General features: G+C 43.0%; 1 protein-coding gene across 2 annotated transcripts in view; it reads right to left on the bottom strand.

Moving 5' to 3' along the window:
* Positions 1-799: 799 nt before the first annotated feature.
* Positions 800-22,773, bottom strand: part of LOC311236712 (eIF5-mimic protein 2-A) — a 39,235-nt gene continuing 17,261 nt past the window's right edge. The window contains exons 4-13 of one of the 2 annotated variants that reach the window (XM_084324449.1): positions 22,463-22,557; positions 22,009-22,074; positions 18,491-18,626; positions 17,095-17,204; positions 16,520-16,690; positions 9,716-9,862; positions 6,350-6,488; positions 1,971-2,093; positions 1,479-1,526; positions 800-1,344 (exon numbers count right to left, since the gene is read on the bottom strand). In XM_084324449.1, coding sequence (XP_084180575.1) covers positions 1,495-1,526; positions 1,971-2,093; positions 6,350-6,488; positions 9,716-9,862; positions 16,520-16,690; positions 17,095-17,204; positions 18,491-18,626; positions 22,009-22,074; positions 22,463-22,557 — 1,019 coding nt within the window. In that variant the 3' untranslated portion in view covers positions 800-1,344; positions 1,479-1,494. Of the gene's footprint in view, positions 1,527-1,970; positions 2,094-6,349; positions 6,489-9,715; positions 9,863-16,519; positions 16,691-17,094; positions 17,205-18,490; positions 18,627-22,008; positions 22,075-22,462; positions 22,558-22,773 lie in introns of both variants that reach the window. The other variant, XM_084324448.1, reaches the window with a different exon arrangement.

The following is a 22,773-nucleotide window of genomic DNA, read 5'->3' as shown; positions in this document are numbered from 1 at the left end:
TGAGTCTGTGTGTGACGTGATAATTTGCATATATCGCCAGGATAGACCTCACACATTGGATGATGCCAGATTCAAAATGTTTGTTTCATTATGTTGACACATAACACAATGCACTTTTTACAGAAGTGATTGTGGCTATGTCTTTTTATCATCCCATAAATCAGGAAATGCTGTCTAGTCATAAAATATTGATTTTGCCAGGTTATTTGGTATAAATGTACTATAAATCAGGCTATGAATGATAGATATAACAACAAACCCCTTTGTAAAAAAGATGCAGGATATAGATAGGAAGACATTTGGAAAGTATGGTGTGTGTAGGTGCTAGGGAAATGGGACATTTTCATCTCTTGCGTGTAAGAAAACTCATTTGTGAAAACGCCCTCAAAGTTCTGTATTGTAATTGTGATCTATGGACACAATCAGACAAAATCAAGTAAAATAAACAACTACGGTATTACAAACTACAAATTGTATTTGTATCGCCACTAATTTGAAATAAGACATCTCAATATCGTCGAGAGAAAAAGACGATTTCGGGGGTAGTCTCGCCTTGAAATTGTTGTAATTTTAACCGATGCAAAAAATAAAAACACATCTGCATTATAATATATATATATATATATTATATATATATATAGGCAATCGACTGCCCTGCTCTCTAAATACCGGCAATTGAAAAGCCCATATCGGTCAACCACTAACTGTGACCGGGTTCCCCAAAGTGACTGAAAATGCTGAAACTAATGGCAGAAAATAAAAATAATTTTTTTATAAAAATGCACAAGAGGCAGCGAAATCATTTTAATAATCCTTTATTTCATAAAAAAGTCAATTGGTTTATCAGATTAAAGAAAGTAGAAACCAATAATCAGTTCACACGCAGGATGTGTTTTTAAGGGATGTCGTCTCACTGCGCCGATGGCACAGGGATCTAAGTGAGAAGGCTTGTGTTTAAAAGAACAGGAGTCAACATGAGACAAAGAGCAGGGCGAGAAAACCTTTGTCAAAAAGGCGATAATTAACATTTTAGGGCACCTTTTAAGTCGCACGGCAAGAAGGCGTACTCCAGTGTGAACGTGTAAATCTTGGGTTAAAGATTTGAAGCACTGGAAGCAGCGGTTTCAATCGAGTGGAATGTTTGATATCCAGAATACAGAAGGCATGCGAACACCAACAGTTGAGGGGGTGGTTATGTTTTGGTTCCACTTCCCTTTTTACAAGCGTAACACGTAACATTATTACCTTGTGAATTTATGATGGGAGGTTCAATTCACAAACCTGTGCACTTGTCAATCGTACGAATAAAGGAGTCAACGGTCCGTTGCAGCCCTTTTATTACATCTAAATGTTGCGGGGGGAGGAGGGGGAGAAAAACAGGAGGTAGAATTGAAAAACAGGGGCATTGTGAGTGACGGCTCCCGCTGCTTCTTAGGGTTGTTTTTCATAAAATAAAATAAAAAGATATAATAATGCACCTAGGGATGGATGGCCTCAGTCCCCTTCTTCCTCGTCAGATTCAGATTCTGTGGTCGGGGGAAACAAGAAATAGATATACGTCAACACTCTGAAACACTGAAATTGCCCAAGTTGGTTTCAGTCAATAAAAAGGCCGGGGAACTCATTCCCCGCCAATCAAACCAAAACATCATTTTGAGGCATCAAAATACTTCTCTCTGTATAGGCAATCAATTCGGTCAACTTTGCCATCAAACTCTTTATTTTTAATGTGTGCCTTGAGATCTCATTTAGACACAGAAACACATTATGGTCAAGCTTTGCACGTGTTGCACTCCGCCCAAGTTGGTTTCAGTCAATAAAAAGGCCTCAACCTTTTGAATACAATTTCTCATTCATCAGCCACTTATGGGGGTCAAGATCTCTGCATTGGTACTTCATTTATTAGCCTCTTAAGGATTGCATACTGCCATTAAAAAAGAATAAAAGGAAATCCATAAATTTTGTTTTACCTTCCTCTGCGTTCTTCAGCCACTCTACAAATTTCCTCATCTGCTCAAGGAAAACACTCTTCCCTTTCGCGACGTGGGCCTCAGTGTACCACTTCAGGATGGCCTCTTCGCTCAGGACGTCCGCTGTGACGGGGAAAAGAACCAGCGTGCGTCAGGACCGGAGGCCATGCAGGCAGAAGAGACCCGTGGACACAGCCTGCTAACATGCTGGAGAACTGAAGAACTGCCAGGACCATCGGACTCTTAATAATAAACACTGCACGGACTCTGGTGCCGTGCGTTACCAAGGTTTAGACCATGTATACCATCATCACCATTACTACCCAGGGTTCCCACAGACATTGCAAAATGAAATTCAAGTACTTTTCCAAGCACTATTTTTCATTTTAAAAGGGCATTTTAAAAAGATACAATTCACTTTTAAATGCTTTTTTATAGAAAAATTAATTGGATCCAATATGTATGGCTTAAAACCAATTTCCGACAATTAGTTACACTTTAAATAAAAATAAATCTATTTCTTGATTCAGAACAATTTTATCATGAATGAACACAACTTTCAATGCAAATGGTGATTTGAATTTCAATGGCTTTTTAAGCACCTTGTAAAAAAATTGGCTGTTTTCAAGGAATTCCAGGCCTGGGCCCTCATTCATCAATGTGTGCGTAGAACATGTTCTATTTCCACACGTAAGCACGGAATGTAGAACCAGTGTACGCACAGGGAAGTCGGGATTCATCACACGTGCGTACGCAGGCTCTATGCTCCTCCGTGTTGATGAATACCACTTTGTTCTACCGTCAATGCTCGTGCATGATTATCCATATATGGTCATGAAAATGAGGAAACACCCCCCATGGGATGTGAAATAATGGACTGACCCGAGCGGAACTCTGAGAAACTCCACGAAGATTGTTCACTGCTGTCGAACCAAGAAGACACTATCGCGTATTATGGGATAAATAAAAGGCGGACTTGTAAACGGTGATGTCAGATATCAACGGCTCCCTAAGACCATTGCTGCAATTCTGCCTGGACAGCTCAAAATACTAATAAAGACCGTTCGTTGACCACTGTTTGGCGTTGGTTGTGTGTCATTATAACCGTGCTGTAATATGAATGCCTTTATTAGTTGTGTTCGATTGGCTATATGATTTTTAGAGGCATCTATTTTGTTGTCGGCTAATAAAGACCGCGCTGGAATATGACTGCCTTTTCCCGTGTTGTTTGATTAATACCCAGGGATTAAAGTTCTCCTCAATTTTATTCCAAATCGCGATGGATCCCCCGTCAATTTTCTACCTGCTGCATATGATTTCTAGAGGCATACTACAATCTATTTTGATGTCAGTATTGGGTAGCCTATATAAACAATAATATGAGAGCATATACAAGAACAATGAATCTCACTGCATGTATGATGTAGCCTGCCTTTCAATACATGAACTTGAATCCCATCATATACATAGTCTGTCCACTATCTGGTGTCATTGCAATGCGTTTTCTATTATTTTTTATACAGTAAAAAGGGGGAAGAACACTATATTCATATGACTTGTATTCTGCTTACAGCTTCGAAATTCCACTTGTTTCGTTTAACGTAAAGCCTTTTAAATATAATCAAAACGTTCCCGTGTTTCGGCGGTCTGTGCGCAAAATAATAACGAGTTGAGCTTTATGATTTATGATGAATTGAAAATGGGGGACCCTGATGTAAACAAGACGAAAGTCTTTCTCTGGTCTGCATCCCCTTAACAATTGTATGTACTGAGCTGTACTGTACTGTACCCATTCTGCAATCTGTTAATAAACTTTTCAATCAATCAATCAATCAAGCTACGCGGAGCGCAGTCAGTCAGTAGCCTACACCCCGTATATTCCGATAACGCTATATAAACCATGCTGCATTCATTCTGAGAGAAAGATCTATTATTCCAAATGCTATTTATAGGGTTTTGACCATAATTACACTACTGTTGCTATTTTACAATGAACTATAATGAATTACGGTTCATACAGAACATCCAGTGTTATTATGCACAGAAGCTCATTTCCTTGTTGTAATAATATATTCTACCACTGGGCGCCAGGTACGCATGGTCCGAGCTGTGCGTAAATATAAGCACGAAGTCAAGTTCAAGTTGAAATTGATGAATCCCACTCTTTGCTTAGAAATGATCGTACGCACAGGGTAAGCACAAATCTGTGCGTAGAACACGTTGATGAATGAGGGCCCTGGACTTTAGAATCTAGCACTTTAAGCACTTCAAGGACCTTGTGCGAACCCGGACTACTGTCTGATTGAATCCTGCCACTCACTACAGTTCACTACTACTGTTGTTCACTATCGTCATTATCACTTGCACTTTGTTCTATGTTCCATTACCCATGTACCTATCCTACCCCCCCCCCCCCCCCCCCCCCCCCCATGTGGCTATGAAACATAAAATGTCCCCATTAATAAAGAAACACTTGACTCGACTAACTGAATCTGAGGCCACGTTCAAGGAAAGTTCAGTTTTGGTTCGGTTTTGTAAAGAAAAAAGAAAATGTGAAGTATTAAAATCGACCACAGGAAAAAAGGTACCAATTCGATGTTAATAAATTATTAGCATCTCACGTGATCCAAACGTGGCGTAATGTACAGAGGTCGTGTGGGGTTAAATGCCCTTGGCACCTGGACTCTCCAATTTTTAATAACCAGCAATTACTTGTTGGACACAAGCCGGTTAATATTCCTCAATGGCAAAGGAGGGGAGTGCATACTCTGGAGGATATTTATGATAAGAACGGCCTCCGTGCGTTTCAGGACTTAAGAGAATTTTATGATCTTCCCGGCGAGTCCTTCTTTCTTTACCTTCAACTAAGGTCAGCACTGAGGGCGCATGGCGTACCGTGGGCTCAAGCTTTGCAACCACACCCCTTCCTCAGGCTCATAGTGGACAGAACGACATCCAGAGGGTTTGTCTCAGACTTTTATACGCTCTTAATTCAATCCACGTATAAAAATCTATCATTGGATACAATCTGGCGTGTGGATATCCCGGAGTTGGACCCCGAGTTTGACTGGGATGATGTTTGGGCAAATGTGGCATTATCTTCCCGCAACCCCAATCACCAGCAAATTAATTTTAATTATATTCATAGGACCTATCTTACACCTAGGAAGCTATTTGCTATGGGACTGATAACCGACTCTCGGTGCACTTTGTGCTCTCAAAAGGCCACTGGCACTTATATGCATATGTATTGGGATTGCCCACCAGTGGCCCGTTTCTGGAGGTCAATAACGGACAAACTTTCAGATCTGTGTGGCTTAACTATCCCATTCACAGCTGTTACGCTACTCCTGAACGATATAACGACACTACCCGCGTCCGTACAACTGAAAAGGGTTGTCCTAGCGGGCGTCACAGCAGCGAAGAAGCTTATAGCAATGAGATGGAAGGAGCCTGAGAAGCTGACAATGATCAACTGGTCCCTAACTCTATTGGATGTGATTTATCTTGAGATATCCACGGCTCGGGTGATTGGGGTAGGGCAGGCTGGCATTGACCTGTGGTTCGCAGCAGCTGAGAAGGTAAAGACCGCCGTGTGCAGCTGAGCGGGGTTGGGGCGCTTGATCGGGGGGGTCCGGCGGTCTCTGGGGAGGGGGAGGAGGAAATGTCTTGTCTGTCTTGGTTTTTGTCTTGTCCTTCTTAACTTTGGCTGGGGGGATTTTAGGGGGGGTTGGTATTTAGCTATTCTGCGCTATATGTCAATCCACATGCCATCTCCCCAAGGGACTAATATTGGCAGACTGATTGACCTGTCAACCAACTTGGAAGAGGAATTTCTTTCTTCTTACACTTTACCGTCTGCGAGTTTGGCAGTCTTGAACATGTGTAAGGGACCTAGGCTATCTACAGTAAATCTGCGACAACACTCTCATAAACAATCTTTTAAGTCACTCCACTTTGTAAAGGTGGGGAAAGGTTGCCATGTCTTGAAGACCCCTTTTTGTTATTGAAGTAGCCACCTATATTTGATAGGTTGGACGCTGTTTCTTTTTCTTTTTGTCTTATAATTTATTATTCTGTATTATTATTGTTTGTTATTCTCCTGTGAAGTTATGTTTTTTGTTACTGTGGTTATTGTGTTGTCCTGTTTCATGTAATTAATAATAAAAAAAAAATTTGATCAAAAAAAAATAAATTATTAGCATCAGTGTTAATAAATGTAATTGCATCAGGACCCATCACTGTGTGGACTCGACTTCTTGCCTTGTGTTTTGTCCCAGCACTTGTAAAAGGTAGGTTTTTTTTGGCACATTTTTGATACTAGCCAATGGGAGGCCTGGACTTGTATGAGTCAGAGGTGATCGGACAGGATGACCCACCTTTGTAGAGGAGCACCACGATCTTCTGGAAGGCCTTCATGAAGTGGATGTTGTCGTAGCAGTACTCCTGGATCTTCAGCATCAGCGTGATCTCAGACAGGCCCTGGGACGTGAACGCCTTCAGGAGAGGACTGTATTGCTGAAGAAAATCAAAAAGCACAATCATGTGATTCACGGTTGGAATGAGTTTCATTTATTTTTTTCATTTACATTTAGTAATTTAGCGGTAAGGCTGTCCCCGAAACCTGTTTTTTGGGTTCGAACGTTCGCCAGGGTTTATCGAACGAACGTTCGTTTTTTTTAAATTTTTTAATACATTTTCTTTTTAATAATTTTTTATTTTTTTTTATAATAATTTTTTTTTTTTTATTGTATTATTATAGATCCTACGGAGGGCGGCATTGCATAGTCTATTCGTGAAAAACATGTTGTTTACAGTGGTGGCTGTTCATGTAAACATGTAATTAAACAAAGCACTCAGAAGAAAATAAACAAGCTACTGCATCAAAGTTACTACTTATGATAAACAATAGCCCTTGCACACCGCAGTCACGTAAGGGGCTAGATAAACAAAGGCATTCGTTTTGTGGCATTAACATTATATAGTTAGTGTTACACGTTCAATAACAGGTATTCACTCTTGGTCGACGGGAAGGGGAGAGAGGCGCGCGCCTCGGCTCCTCAACAGACCCGTCCACCGTCTACCTCGGAAGAGACAGAGAGACACCGGCCGGAGGGGTCCCACCGGGCTCCCAACACGCCTGCCGCCCGTCCGCCCTCGGCCAGAGTTGTTTCCAACGCAACCACCTCCCGCCATGAAGCTCGCGCTCCGTGGCCGAAAAAGGCTGATATTCATTAATGATCCTTCCGCAGGGTCACCTACGGAAACATTTTACTTCCTCAGCGGGGAGCTAACGTATTAGCTACGGTAAGTCTGTTGTGCTTCTCGCAAGCAGATCAATGGCGGCATTGCCGGAAGTAAAAAACGAATAAACGCTTGCCAATTGGTGGTAACAGCAGAGGCGGGTGCAAGCGGTGTGACGTAATTGGCAGAATCGCCTGTCAATAAAAAAAATTCTATTGCATTGGTTGAGAGCTCTGGTTGGGACAATAGTATCCAGCTACAGCCCGGCAGAGTCAGACCATACTGGTTGAGCCGAGCGCTTCACATCGCCTCAACCCCGTGCGCCTCCTTAATTTTTTTTTCACCGAACGTTCAAATCCATTCATTAAAGTCCGAATGTCAGCGTAACGAACGAACGTTCGAACGTTCGGGCTCAGCCTTATTTAGCGGACGCTTTTATTCAAAGCGACTTACAAGTTCTGTACGACAAGTCATCAGAAAGGGCACAACTATATCAGCTGAGTAACAATGTTCATCAAAGTGTTGAGTGCTACAGTGTAGGTTAGTATATTAGGACAAGGATAAGTGCGTGACAGTAAGGTTAGTTAATGTTAGATTTAAAAAATATATATATATTTCGGATAATGGTTGAAGAAGTGCGTCTTTAGTCGACGGCGAAAGATTGGACGGGTTTCGGCTGGCACCTGCCGTCTTCTCCAGAGTCCGACAAGAAGACACCCACCAGATTCGGACTGGTCACATGACCAGGCAATGGAAGTCACCCACCAGTTTTGTCCAATAATGCCAGAATAGGGTTAACAAACACTGGGCTAATTAATTTGCATCCGATAAATCAGTGCCATCCCCAGAAGCATTGCACAATAGTTTCTAGAGAGCTTCTGCGTTTCTCAGATTACATTACCCCCAATAAGAACACCTTGTGCATGCTTTACCAACTGTTTTGCCTGTTTTATTGCAACACTACTATCACCGACATCCAAGAAGGGAGATCCCCACTTGAATGGCCCTTCTAAGGTTTCTCTCCTCCACATTGCCTGTGGTGCATTTTTTCCTATTGCTAGGTTTTAGTGAGTTTTTCCTTACCTTCGTGTGGGGTATGTCTGGGAGTGTTGCATTTATTTGATATTTTTTGGACTTTATGGTGTTTTTGTTTTGTTCTTGATTTATTGTGATGTTTCTTCTTGACTTGTTTAACTCATTCAGCGCCAGTCACGATGATAGTCGGGTTAACTTGCCATCGCTTGAGCGCCAATCACGAGTATAGTCGGGTTTTAATCGTTATTTCTTTTATTTGCGGATATCCATTCATTTTCATCCATCCAGCCTGATGTTATCGTTGGGAATGGGTCTGAGCTCGCAAAAGGGCAAATACCGCCGGCCTACGCCTTCCAGCGGGTATTGCACCCCATTGGGAATGGTGTAGTTTATTTTCTGGGACGATCCGAGCCATGCGGGCAGGGTTTAAATACGCAGACGAGGTAGGCAGATACAACGATGCATTGGAACAGTAACCCCGCCCGCCCGTCATTGTGAAGCGGTCGGTAATGTGGTACGGACCTCCATTAGCAGTATTTGCAATGGCGATCAGATAATTGGATTATTACTAGGGATGCTCGATATTGGCTTTTTTACCGATACAGATATACCGATATTGTCCAACTCTTAATTTCCGATACCGATATCAACTGATATCAACCGATACCGATATATGCAGGGTTTCCCCCCCCCCCCCCAGAAAACTGAATAATTGCAGGTAATTAACATTACATATCTCTTGTTTGTTTGTTTGTTTGTTTAACCTTTATTTACCCAGGGTAGGTTCGCTGAGCACAGGGGGCAGCGGTGGCCTAATGGTTAGAGAAGCGGGTCTGTGACCGGAAGGTCGCCGGTTCGATGCCCGGGACCGGCAGGAAAAATCTGCCGCTGAAGTGCCCTTGAGCAAGGCACTTAACCCCCAACTGCTCCAGTGGAGTTTCTCAGTGGCCAATGGTGTCGACTGTGGTTGTACTGGGCAGCTCCCAGGTGTGAATGGAACTGTGTGAATGTGAAGCAGGGCGTAGCTGAAACATATCTCTTGTCGTGTAATTAACACAACATTATGCATACTTTGACAATAAATAAAATTATAATTTGTTCTTACTTGCTTGCCTGGGTAAATAAAGGTTAAATAAATGTTTAAAAAAATAAAAATAAAAATTGAAAAACAGATACCGATATTTTCCGATATCAAATTTGTATGCCAATATCGGCAGATAATATCGGACATCCCTAATTATTACTTTTGCATTACATCAGATACAAGGTAAGAACACTATATATAAATGTGATCCCCCCATTGATTTACAGCGGTGGCGTACTAGCGCCATCTCGTGGATTAAGCGATGGCGCAGAATGAGTTCAAGAAGACGTGTCCGGCCCATGGGGACATTAACGTGTTGTTGTCACAAATACATTTGATTTGATTTGTACCAATTGATGGAACACTTTGTGTTATCAAGTACCTTCAAGTGTTTGATGGCCTGTTCACACACCAGCTCCTCCTTCTTGTTCCACTCCACAGAGCTCATCACACTGGACCAGATGATGGCGATCATGGACTGCTCAAGGATGTTGAATTTCTTCATCTCCTCCCTGCTGTAGGCAATAATCTAAAACAAACATGGAGGTGGTTATTAAGAACCATTGCCCAGGTTACCCCAATCCAACTCCTGGTGTAATAATCCAAGAGAGACCAGAAGGGGTTAAGACCTCCTGCCACAGTTTCCTGGTGAAATAATCCAAGAGAGACCAGAAGGGGTTAAGACCCCCTGCCAGTTTCCTGGTGTAATAATCCAAGAGACCAGACCAAACAACATTAACCCTTTCACTGCGACAATACAGAAGGTGCCACACGACAAAGGGTCAACTCTTTCACAACCACACTACATAAGGTTAACCCTTTCACTACCACACACGGTTAACCGTCTGTAGTGTGGTAGTGAAAGGTTAACCTTCTGTAGTCTGGTAGTGAATGGGGTCAAAGCGGTTTCTTCTAAAATCACTAAAGCTAAGTGGTATGAGCAATGCTCTGTTGTAAATGTTATTGTATATTTTTATTGAACTATTTTATCACACTTTTTACTGTCCGTTCTATTTTGTATTTTATTTTTTTATTATTTTTTAAACAAACATATAAACAAACATGACAACACACGATAAGATATACAAGCATTAATTGTCAGGGCACATCCAATGAGATCACCTTTTAGTTAGTTGTCTTATATAAGATATACCCATAATACCTGTTATCAAAAAAAAAAACTACACACATATGCTCAGCTCGAACCCCCCCCTCCCGGACCCCACCTTGAGAAGTACCTCCACTATCCCTCGCACCTAACCAGACACTACCATTATAAGCTAGCTTTTATTCTCTCCACCACTTCTAACCACATTGACATTTTGGATTCATTGAGACCCAGAATTCTTGCTGTAGATATTTCATGGTAAATTACATCGAGATATGTAAGAAACCAAACTTTACGGCACATTTTTTCCGGTTGAAACCAGCGTGATGCGATCAGCTTTTTGGCTACTGTGATACCCGATAAAACCAATCTCTTTAGCTGTGGATTCACTGCAAACTCAAAAACATCATTCAACAGCAATACCGAGGGGTGTACAGGTATATTCCAAGATACGAGTTTTGATATTTGTTGGGTCACATCTTTCCAGAATGCCTTAACTGGTGAGCAGTCCCAATACATGTGCATAAATGTCCCTTCGTCCCCATTTGTACATTGGGTGCATTTGGAATCTTGTTTGAGCCCCATTCGGCACAGTCTTATAGGAGTCAAGTATGTCCTGTGAATATAGTTAAGATTGATTTGTTGATGATCCGGGTTCCTTGATGTAAGTCGGACATTTGCCCAGGCTCCTTGCCAATCAAAGTCATTTTCCAGGTCTGGTATATCCCTCCTCCAGACAGAGTCAAGTTGGAGGGTTTCATACGAGGACGTTAGTAATTGATGATAAAATTCTGAAACAAAACCTCTCGATGTCTCTCTTGCGTAGAAGAATTGTGGTATCTGTGGTGTTCAATTGGTCTGTCTAATGGAACACCGTGAGACTTCAAACATAGCTCTAACTGTTTGTGAAAAAGCCATGTGGACTTGGTGAGATTAAATTTTTTGCGTATTTCTTTATCACTACAAAAACCCTGTTTGTTAAAAACATCCCCTAATGAGTGTATGCCTTGCTCTTCCCATATAGGGAATCTTATAGGTCGTTTTCCAATTAAGAGAGCATTGTTATTGAATAAGGGAGTATGATTGTGCCATTTTTGTGGGTTAGGATTTTTTTTTTGTGATTCACGCCATATCCGGATCGCATGAGTAATTATGGGGCCAAATTTTCATTCACAGTGCTTGATTGGTAGTTTAGTGTATGCTATGTCCTTCAGTCTATGTGGGGCTACTATGTTTTCTTCTATTTTTCTCCAAGATGCTAATGCTTGGGAGTCAAACCATGTTGTCAATGGACTTAATGAGTACACCTTAAAATATAGGAAAAAATCTGGAAATGCCATGCCACCATCTGCTTTATTTCTCTGTGCGGTGGATCTTTTTATACGTGGTGGTTTGTTATTCCAAATAAATTTGTATGTGGAGGAGTGTAATCTTTTCCAGTAACCCTCTGGAGGGGGTAACGGTAGCATTGAACAGAAGAAGTTGATTTTAGGTAGTACATCCATCTTAACTATTGATATCCGTGCTTGTACTGTGTTTTTAAGTTTTGCCAATCTATCAAGGTCGTCTTTGATTTTGTTTTGGATTTTTGTGTAGTTGTGCTTCACCGTTTGTCTTATGGTAGGGAATATTTCCACTCCCAAGCATCTGAAATGTTTTACCATCGGTATCTGTCCTGGGAGGGTTGTATCTTTTTTTGCAGGGGTGTTAAGTGGAAGGAAAGCCGACTTCGGCCAATTTATCTTAAATCCCGATAAATCACCAAAGTCCTCAATCAACTTGAGCAGATGAGGCAATGTGGTGTTGGGGTTTTTCATGAACAATATTACATTGTCCGCATATAAACAAATTTTTTGTTGTGTGCCCTTGATTACGATAGGTTCTATGGATTGGGATTGTCTTATATATTGTGCTAAAGGCTCTAATGATAGATTGAACAGTCCGGGACTAAGAGGACAACCCTGTCTGGCAGAGCGTGATACCGGAAATATTTCAGAGATGATTGTGCCTGTTGTAATCATGGCCGATGGGTCTTTGTATAATACTTTAATCATATCGATGAATCCTTTTCCTAACCCCATCCTTTCTAGCACTGCCCACAGATACGACCATTCCAGCCTGTCAAAGGCCTTCATAGCATCCAGGGACAGCATCGCCTTAGGTATGGTGTCCTCCTTGTCGGCATCAAGTACGTGCAGTATACGTCTTATGTTCTCAGTGATCAGGCGGCCTCCTATGAAGCCAGTTTGGTCCGGGTGAACTAAAGACGTCATATGCTTTTGTAATCTGATGGCTAATACCTTAGAGTACAGTTTGATATCTGTTCCGAGGAGGCTTAAAGGTCTATAACTACCGCACTCGTTGGGGTCTTTGTCTTTTTTAAGGAGGACTGTTATGAGTGCAATATTGTCATTTTTATGGAAGTTCCCCTCCTTGACTGAGTATAAGATCATATTTAGTAATAAGGGGCCAATTATGTCCCAACAAGAAAGGTACATTTCTGATGGGAAACCGTCTCTTCCAGGAGCCTTACCACTTTTCATTGCGGTTATGGCCTTCTTGAGTTCCTCTAGTGTGATCGGTATTTCTAACTGTTTAGCGTCATCCTCTGAAAGTTTAGGGAGAATAATTTGATTAAGAAATGTGTCCATTTTGTTTTGATCGAAGGTCATTTCTGATTTATATAAGTCGGAGTAGAATACTTTGAATGTATCGTTTATTTTTACAGGATCTGTTACAAGTACTTGTTGTGCTCTAATGGTAGTTATATCTGCAAATGTTGCATTAATTCTTAATCGCATGGCTAATAGGTGGCTGGGTTTGGAACCATGGGAGTACTGCTGTTGTCTTGTGCTGCGTATTTGTATTTCCGATTGTTGTCTGTATATGGCATTGATCTCTATTTTTAGTATGTTAACTTGATTTTCTAGTCGAGTTGAGTTGTTGTATTTCAGAGAATTAAATAACGTTGAGTAAAGCGTTTCCAGCTCATCCAGTTTTGTGCTTTGATTCTTGCGCATTTTGGAGGAAAAGCTATCCGTGAAGTCTTTGATCATTCCCTTTACCGACATCCATATTATTCTGGGGTCTTGCACCGAGTTTGCATTCTCCCGTTGGAATACTATAAGAGCTTCTTTGAGTTGTGTAATGAATTCCTTGTTGTTAAGCAGCAACGAGTTAAATCGCCATCTTGGGGCTCGGGAGGATAGTATACCAAATGTACCTTTAAGGAGTAAATAAGATAAGATAAGATAAGATAAGATATTCCTTTATTGATCCCCTTGGGGAAATTCAGGCATCATAGCAGCATGGGGGGGAGGGGGGAGGGGTACAGGTAGTAAAACAACACAGTATACAGGTAGTAAAAGACAACACAGGCAGTGTAAACAATTTGATCAATATGGTCAATATAATTTACTATCTGACTAGCTGAGGAATATTCACATTATTCACAGTGTCACATGAGGTGCAGTATGCAAGAGGTAGTGTTATAATAATTTACTATCTACTGAGTATACATTAATCAAAGTACCAGGGTAGTCTACTTTGTCCCCCTTGGGTTCCTATAAGTCCCAGGTCAATGTCTGGTAGCAGTCGCTGTCGCTGCCCCCTGTTGTGGGGCCTGGAGGCTGCTAGTCGCTGCCCACTGTTGTGGAGCCTGATGGCCGCTGGTATGAAGGACTGTCCGAGGCGGTTAGTTGAGTGTCGGGGGGGGATGAGTCTGTGGCTGAACGAGCTTCTCATCTTGACTAGCTCGTCGTAGAGGGGGTGGTAGGGGTTCTCCATGATGGCATCCAGCTTCCTTATCATCCCCCTCTCTACCATCACCTCAAGTCTAGGTAGCTCGACTCCCACCACAGAGCTAGCCTTCCTCACCAGCTTGTTGAGCTTGTTGGTGTCCCTTGAGTTGATGTAGCCTCCCCAGCATGCCACAGCATAGAAGAGGATGCTGGCCACAACAGACTGGTAAAAAGACTGCAGCAGTTTGTTGCACACATTGAAGGACCTGAGTCTCCTCAGGAAGAACAGCCTGCTCTGTCCCTTCCTGTAGAGGGCCTCTGTGTTGTCCGACCAGTCCAGTTTATTGTTCAGGTGTACCCCAAGGAACTTGTATGAGTCCACCATCTCCACATCCACCCCTCGGATGGAGATGGGAATCGGGGGGGGCCTCTTCTTGCCCCTCCGGAAGTCCACCACCAGCTCCTTGGTCTTACTGGTGTTGAGTTGGAGGTGGTTGCTGTCGCTCCACCCCACGAAGCTCTCCACCAGGGCTCTGTACTCCTCCTCATCATCGTCGGTGATGTAGCTTACGATGGAGGAGTCGTCTGAGAACTTCTGCAGGTGGCACCCGCTGGAGTTGCGGCAGAAGTCTGAGGTGTAGAGGGTGAAGAGGAAGGGTGACAGCACAGTTCCCTGGGGGGCGCCGGTGTTGCTCACCAGTACGTCAGACTGACTGTCCTTTAGTCTGACGTACTGTGGCCTCTCAGTGAGGTAGTCCTTGATCCAGGCCACCAAGCCGTGCTCCAGCTGCATCGCAGAGAGCTTCTCCGCTAGCAGTGACGGCTGGATGGTGTTGAAGGCGCTGGAAAAATCAAAGAACATGATCCTCACTGAGCTGCGCGGCTTTTCCAGGTGCGTGTACGCTCTGTGGAGCATGTAGATGATGGCATCCTCCACCCCGATGTTTGCCTGGTATGCAAACTGCAGGGGGTCGAGGGAGTCACGCACCAGGGGCTTGAGGTGTTGCAGGACCAGTCTCTCAAACGTCTTCATGACGTGTGACGTCAGAGCGACTGGCCTGTAGTCGTTGGGGGTGCTGGGACGTCCCTTCTTGGGCACCGGGACAATGCAGGAGGTCTTCCAGAGCTGGGGCACCCTCTCCAGCCTCAGGGAGAGGTTGAATAGAGAGATCTGATAGTGCGTTGGGTATCATTTCCACTTCATAATTATCAAATAGTCTCTGTGATGCAAAGACATAATCTATTCTGGATAGTGTATTATGTCTCGCAGATCGACAAGAGTACTTTCGGGTCGTGGGATTAAGTAACCGCCATAAGTCATTTACACCTGTAATCTTTGACCAATCCTTTAATGCCTTCGATGAATTCTTTTGTTCGCTGGAAAAGGCGAGGTAAGATTTGTCCATCCTTGGGTTCCAGATGGCATTAAAATCCGCTCCTATTATAAATGAGTAATCGGGAATGTCTAACATTGCATTGGTTAGTGTAGTGAAGAAATCTTCTTCGTACAAATTTGGGGCGTATACCACTATCAACGCTATTTTCCTGTTCTTATGTTCAATCTTAGCTATAGTTATCCGACCTTCTACATCAGACCATACTCCCTTTAGTACAATATTCAACTTACGTTTAACGACTATTGCTACACCCCGAGTTCTCGTACCAATAGAGGAGTGACTGATATTATGGTATATGTTGTCCGCTAATTTATCTATGTCTTTCCCTAGAATGTGTGTTTCTATTTTATAATTTTTTGCCTATTTTTAAACTGAATCAAACTGCACTTTTTACTCTGTCTATTCTATTTTATTTTATTACTGAATGAAACTGTAAACAGAGACGCCGTGATTTACCTTACCTTGCTACCTCTCTTATCTTTTTAATGCCTGTATTTTTTTTACTGCTGTGAAGCACTTTGAACTGCAATTTCTGTATAAAAAGTGCTATACAAATAAAGTTATTATTATTATTATTAGATACAGCACAAGGGGAACAAAGGCTGCTTTCCTGCTACTGGTAGTTTTCACAGCTGGGTGGCTGGGTGCCTACTTTGCTGGAACGATTCATTTCAAACGTATACAGTGTGTGTGTGCGTGTATGTGTTTGTGTGTGCGCTCGCGCACTGACTCGCTAAGCCTTTCTCCGCGCATTATGTTTACCTCCGCCTGAGTAACGTCCCCCGTTGATGACGGAGACGGTGGAACGTTGGTTCTGCTTAAATAGGTGTAAACGCAGGCTGGTTCGCCAGAGAGCACCAAGGTTCAGAGGCTCCAGTACGGAGCTGGAGCTAGAACCGGAGCCCTGATGGTGTGAAAGGGCTAACAGTGAGCCTCCTCACCTCTTTCTGCGGGTCCCCGCGAGCCATCAGCTCCTGGAGCTCCTTCTGCAGCTCCTTGCGGGCCCCGATCGACTGCTGGTTTCGGGCAAAGTCGGACAACTCCTTCAGCCCCGCGTCGGTGAAGTACTTAGCGAAATGCTCGCAGCTCCGTTTGTTGGCAGGGAAGAGTTCCTGTTTCAAACAAGTTATACATTAAAAGGTTAGTTATGCTATATTCTGAATTGACCCCTTAAAGCCCGATCGGTACAGGGCCGAGATGTATTTAACGTTTCACAAATAGATCAACACAGTTAAGTGATGTTGCGTTTCTTTTTCAATCGTAGCCAAGGGTAAAGACCCTAACCCTATCAAAACAGCAGTATTTCAGCACTCTGTTTGTTTACCAATGATTTTAATTGTTATTACTAAATATTAGTTCGGAAAAAATTCGGAAAAAGGTCGATTTAGACGCAAGGACAGGAAGCCATCATGAAATCGTTGTAGTCCTAAGAAAGAGGAGCTTTCGATGGACGTCTACAGTTCTTAAAAACTACACTGCCCAGCTCACACCACACAGTGACAGACGGAGCACTCACCATCAGTCTGTTGTCCATGCTGGCCTTGCGGAGACTGCCCGCTACAGAGTTGATGTCCCTTTCATTGATCCAGGCCTTGAATAACTTCACAGCAAAGGCTACAGATACTCCTGTTCCATGACAATAAAAAAAGAAGTCAGTCTCCCTCACACAATGGAATAAAAGACAATTACCCTGGGATATATGAAGAGTGTGATACGAGATTAAATGATATCCAATCTTTTAAAAACTTGACATTGGTGGACATAAAATGCTGTGTGGAACTGATCTGATCCACCTATTAAAGGGTTCTTAAAAGCCCTTGCCAACAAGTGGTAGCATTTGCAAATGGAATCATGTATTGTCCTTTTTTTCCATTTAAAAAGAAACAAGGGGTTTTCCAGTATTCCCTACTCTACTCTACAATGCCAGTATTCCCTACTCTACTCTACAATACCAGTATTCCCTACTCTACTCTACAATACCAGTATTCCCTACTTTACTCTACAATGCCAGTATTCCCTACTCTACTCTACAATACCAGTATTCCCTACTCTACTCTACAATACCAGTATTCCCTACTCTACTCTACAATGCCAGTATTCCCTACTCTACTCTACAATACCAGTATTCCCTACTCTACTCTACAATACCAGTATTCCCTACTCTACTCTACAATGCCAGTATTCCCTACTCTACTCTACAATACCAGTATTCCATACTCTACTCTACAATGCCAGTATTCCCTACTCTACTCGACAATACCAGTATTCCCTACTCTACAATACCAGTATTCCCTACTCTACTCTACAATGCCACCAGTATTCCCAAAATGGTAAATGGTGCATGTATATATAGTGCTTTTATCCAAAGAGCTTTACAATTTTGTTCCTCAAATTCACCCATTCACTCAAGATACACACACACCGACGACGGAGGCAATCATGCAAGATGCCAACCTGCTCATAGGGAGACATTAGGGGTTAAGGGTCTTGCTCAAGCCAGGACACTTAAGACACGCTGCCCGGGAGGAGCGGGAACCTTCCGATCAAGGCGACCGCTCTACCTCCTGAGCCACTGTCCCCCCCACCGCTCTACCTCCTGAGCCACTGTCCCCCCCACTGCTCTACCTCCTGAGCCACTGTCCCCCCCACCGCTCCCTACTCTCTCAACAATGCTAACATTCCCTACTTACTCTTTCATTCCTAGTGTTCCCAGAGACTTTGCTAGTGTTCCCTACCGATTATTTTGTTGCCAGTGTTCCCTACCGACTCTTAGGTTGCTAGTATTCTAGTCCCCCCTACATTGCTGATGTTCCCTACGGACTCTCCTCCACATTGCTAGTGTTCCTCGTCAACATCTACATTAACGCTGTTCCCTACACTCTCCTTTTACATCCTTAGTGTTCCCTACTCACCCTCCTTGACGAGGTTCTCGTTGAAGAGGCTGTTGAGGATGTTGGCCGATATGTTGCCGTTGGCCAGCAGGATGCCGGTCAGCATGGCCAACTTGTTGCGCTCGGACTCCGTGAACCCCTTTAGAAACAACAGCAACTGCAAAAAGGAAACAAAACAAAATGATAAAAACTTAACCAATGTAAGTGTTTCACCGTAGGTCATCAAGTGAATTTATGGAGGGCAACATCCACACAATCAGCTCAAATGAACTGCAAATAACACAGAGAGAGAGAGAGAGAGAGAGAGAGAGAGAGAGAGAGAGAGAGAGAGAGAGAGAGAGAGAGAGAGAGAGAGAGAGAGAGAGAGAGTTGAATTGTGTCACCTTGGGAGATTTGTGGTGGGACCGTGATATTGTGGTTGGCCACCAACTAGGGGTGGGAATCGCCAGAGACCTCACGATACGATAGTATCGCGATACTAAATATATCGCGATACGCTGAGTATTGCGATATTAATATTGCGATTTTTTTTCTCCAATTTTTTTTTATTACCTTTTTCAATTGCAAAGTAAAACTTTGTCAACATGTTTTATCTAATCAAATAAAGTTCAGTCTGTTCATCTCACTTCAATCATTTCTATTGCAGAACATGGTATTTTCTCAAGCAGACAAATGTAAACACTGTAATCTGTGTTGCATGTACCTGACAAACTGAACTGTTTGTATTACAGTCATGTGTGTGTGTGTGTGTGTCATGTGTGTGTGTGTGTGTGTGTGTGTGTGTGTGTGTGTGTGTGTGTGTGTGTGTGTGTGTGTGTGTGGACTACTGTACTATTACAGGTATTGAAATGAACAATGCAACTTCCTTATACAAAAGAATTAAAAAAAATTATGAATAATTAAATATCGATACTTGGCGTCCCTGTATCGATACAGTATCGCCACGAAGTATCGCGATACTACTACGTATCGATTTCCCCCCCACCCCCCCCCCCCCCCCACCCCTACCACCCAACACATAAATCTATGTATAGGAAACACTGCATGCAGGTCACCCCACCAAAACAAAACCATAGGATCCAAGGAATGTTTTCCATTCTCAAATTAAAGTTGCACCAGCTAAGATATAGAGGACACGACAGCATAGGCTCAACCAAGTTCTTCATTGCTGGCTCGATGAGATGAATGAGAACATGTAGATTCAAACACAAAATGACATGCTAAATTATACAGGCAAAATTATGTCCATATAATTGTGCGAGATTAGAGTCTAGTACGGTCCTCAAAAGATCAAAAACCTCAGCCTTTGAAAGGACAACTACATTTGGCAAGAATATCTTATAAGTTGTGCTTAACGTAAGGCTGGACGATATGGCCAAAAATGATATCACGATAACGATATGATGTTATCATATCACTCGATATCGATATTGTTATAAGTATAATTTTTTTACATTTTATTTTAAACAACAGGTGTATGTTTATTTTGCAGCAATTCTTTGTCGTTGCCATCTTTAGTGTTACAGCCCCTCACACTCCAAGCTTCTCTGCTGGCTGTGGCTCCAGGGGGCCTATTCTTTAATTGGAGCCGAAGAGTGCTGCCGAGTGCTTCCGCGTTTTCCCTGATTGGCTGCGACACGCCCCGCGGCAGCGCGGCAGCCGCAGAGCGGAGCGGCAGAGCGGAGCCCTGCCGCGGAGCAGAGCGGCAGAGCTTGCGGCATTATGTAGCTGTAATCCCCGTTGTTTTTCCATCGACGCTTAGCTCAACTGGTACGCCGCCGTGCTGTGGAGCCTGCGGTGCGGTTGGTCACAAGTTCGAATCACTTCAATTTTCTTTTTCTTTTTTACGTTTATCATCTCTCGCTATAAACGTGCATTCTTCCGCTGGTTAAGTTTAGGCATTCTTTCGGAGTTGGTTAAGGTTAGGGTTAAGTTAAGGTTAGGCATTATTTCGGAGTTGGTTAAGGTTAGGGTTAAGTTAAGGTTAGGGAGGGTTAAGGTTAGGCATTCTTTCGGAGTTGGTTAAGGTTAGGGTTAAGTTAAGGTTAGGCATTATTTCGGAGTTGGTTAAGGTTAGGGTTAAGTTAAGGTTAGGGAGGGTTAAGGTTAGGCATTATTTCGGAGTTGGTTAAGGTTAGGGTTTGTCACAGAGAATGCCTGTCTGTCTTTCTTGACGTGGAGGATGCAGCCTATTTCCGCACTGCCGCTCTCTCCCGCTGCCGCGGTCACATGGCCAATCAGAGAAACGCGACGCACTCTTCGGCTGTCATAAATATAGACGCCTCCAGGGGAGTTGAATAGGTCTGGCTCTGCTAGTTTCTTTTCTATCTTTTGGTGCTTTTTTGGTGGACAAACCAAAAGATTTGCACCGTGACTCGCAACTGGAGACTAGCTCTGCTAGCACACATAGCCTACTGTGTACAGACGGTTTCAAACTGTATTTTAAAGCAAACAAAATAAATGGACAAGAGAAAAATAAATCTCAATTTGGTCAGTATTGTCATTTGGACAAGCAAAGCCATTACTTTAAGTTGCAGGCAAGAAAGACAAGTCTGTCCACTGTCTCTGGTTTTAAAACTGCCCTGTTGCAGGTCACACAATTTTTTTTTTTTTTTTTTATTGATCGATGTTGATTATTAAAATATATAGCGATAATTATCGTTAGCATTTTATCGCCCAGCCCTAGTTTAACGCCCATTTCTAATACGAACATTGTGATAATATTTATAAAAAGGAACTTTGATACTATAGTAGGCTAGGTTACAAATGTCTTACCTAGTATGAATTAAATTGTTGGCATGAAGCCGTAATATTGATTTTAGATGTTTATCCAATTGTAGTTGGTTACAGCAGATTACGACTATAAGCAAAGATATCTACTTTTTCCTTTTTGCCACACAATGATGTTGCTATATTTCGCATCACAATATACTGCCAGTCTGCCATAAACCATCCAAGTAAGTTCACGTCTCATTTTAAAAGACTACAACTCGGGACACAGTTATTAGGACGGTAGAGAGAGCTGAAATGTTGTAGTCGGCACACAGTCCACAGACATGACGAGATCAATATGAAAACGTGAAAGCAAACGTGTCAGGCGTGTGCTTTACGAGCGAGTCACAGAGCTGCAAACGTGTCAGGCGTGTGCTTTACGAGCGAGTCACAGAACTGTAAACGTGTCAGGCGTGTGCTTTACGAGCGAGTCACAGAGCTGCAAACGTGTCAGGCGTGTGCTTTACGAGCGAGTCACAGAGCTGCAAACGTGTCAGGCGTGTGCTTTACGAGCGAGTCACAGAGCTGCAAACGTGTCAGGCGTGTGCTTTACGAGCGAGTCACAGAGCTGCAAACGTGTCAGGCGTGTGCTTTACGAGCGAGTCACAGAGCTGCAAATGTGTCAGGCGTGTGCTTTACGAGCGAGTCACAGAGCTGCAAACGTGTCAGGCGTGTGCTTTACGAGCGAGTCACAGAGCTGCATTCGACACAAGTCCCGCCCTGTGTGTGGTGCGTTCATCCACCCATTAAACGTCGGCACGGCTCACCTTCTTGATCTCCTCCTCGAAGCCTTTCTCCAGGTACTTGTAACGCCTGATCAGCTTGTTAAAAACCTGCAGGGGACAAACAGACACGTAGGAATAAGCCCAGTTTCTAGGCAAATGTTGTAATCTTACTTCAGGTCATCCTAGCATCATTTCACTGTCATAAGGGATACAGGTTTGGCAGAAAATGTCTTTCAAGTGGGTAAAACATAAGCATGTCCCTGTCATCTTCAATACTGGTTGGTTCCTCATCCCAAAAACATCTAAACAAGATCACTGCATGTCCCTTTAATGCATTTTGGACAAGAGTCAAAGACTTTGTGCGAGGGGTTGGCAATACGAGCCTAAACTTCATTGGATGCCAACAATATATCATGGAATATTTGATTTGCCTGAAATAACATCTTCAAATATTTTAGGAGTGCCCACCCCTACTCATTGCAATCGAGTCGCATACCTGAGCATATGCTTGCATCGTCACCAGGTCTTCTTGTGCCGTGAAAACGCAGAACTCTGTGCGGGTCAAGTCGTCAGACAGAGTCCCACCCGGCGCTGCAATGTGGGAGAGAGAGAGAGCGTCAACTGAATGGCAGAGATCAGATGAATTTCTGTCTGTCTGTCTGTCTGTCTGTCTGTCTGTCTGTCTGTCTGTCTGTCTGTCTGTCTGTCTGTGTGTGTGTGTTTAGCGTCTTTTTCCCCGTGGCCATGTGCGTTCAAAAAAAAAAAAAAAGGATCCGCCTTCGATTGGCTATAACACGTGCATTATGC

The sequence above is a fragment of the Notolepis coatsorum genome, assembly GCF_963971535.1.
Source record: "Notolepis coatsorum genome assembly, chromosome: 1".
Lineage (NCBI taxonomy): Eukaryota > Metazoa > Chordata > Actinopteri > Aulopiformes > Paralepididae > Notolepis > Notolepis coatsorum.
This window is presented reverse-complemented; position numbering and strand designations above follow the sequence as displayed.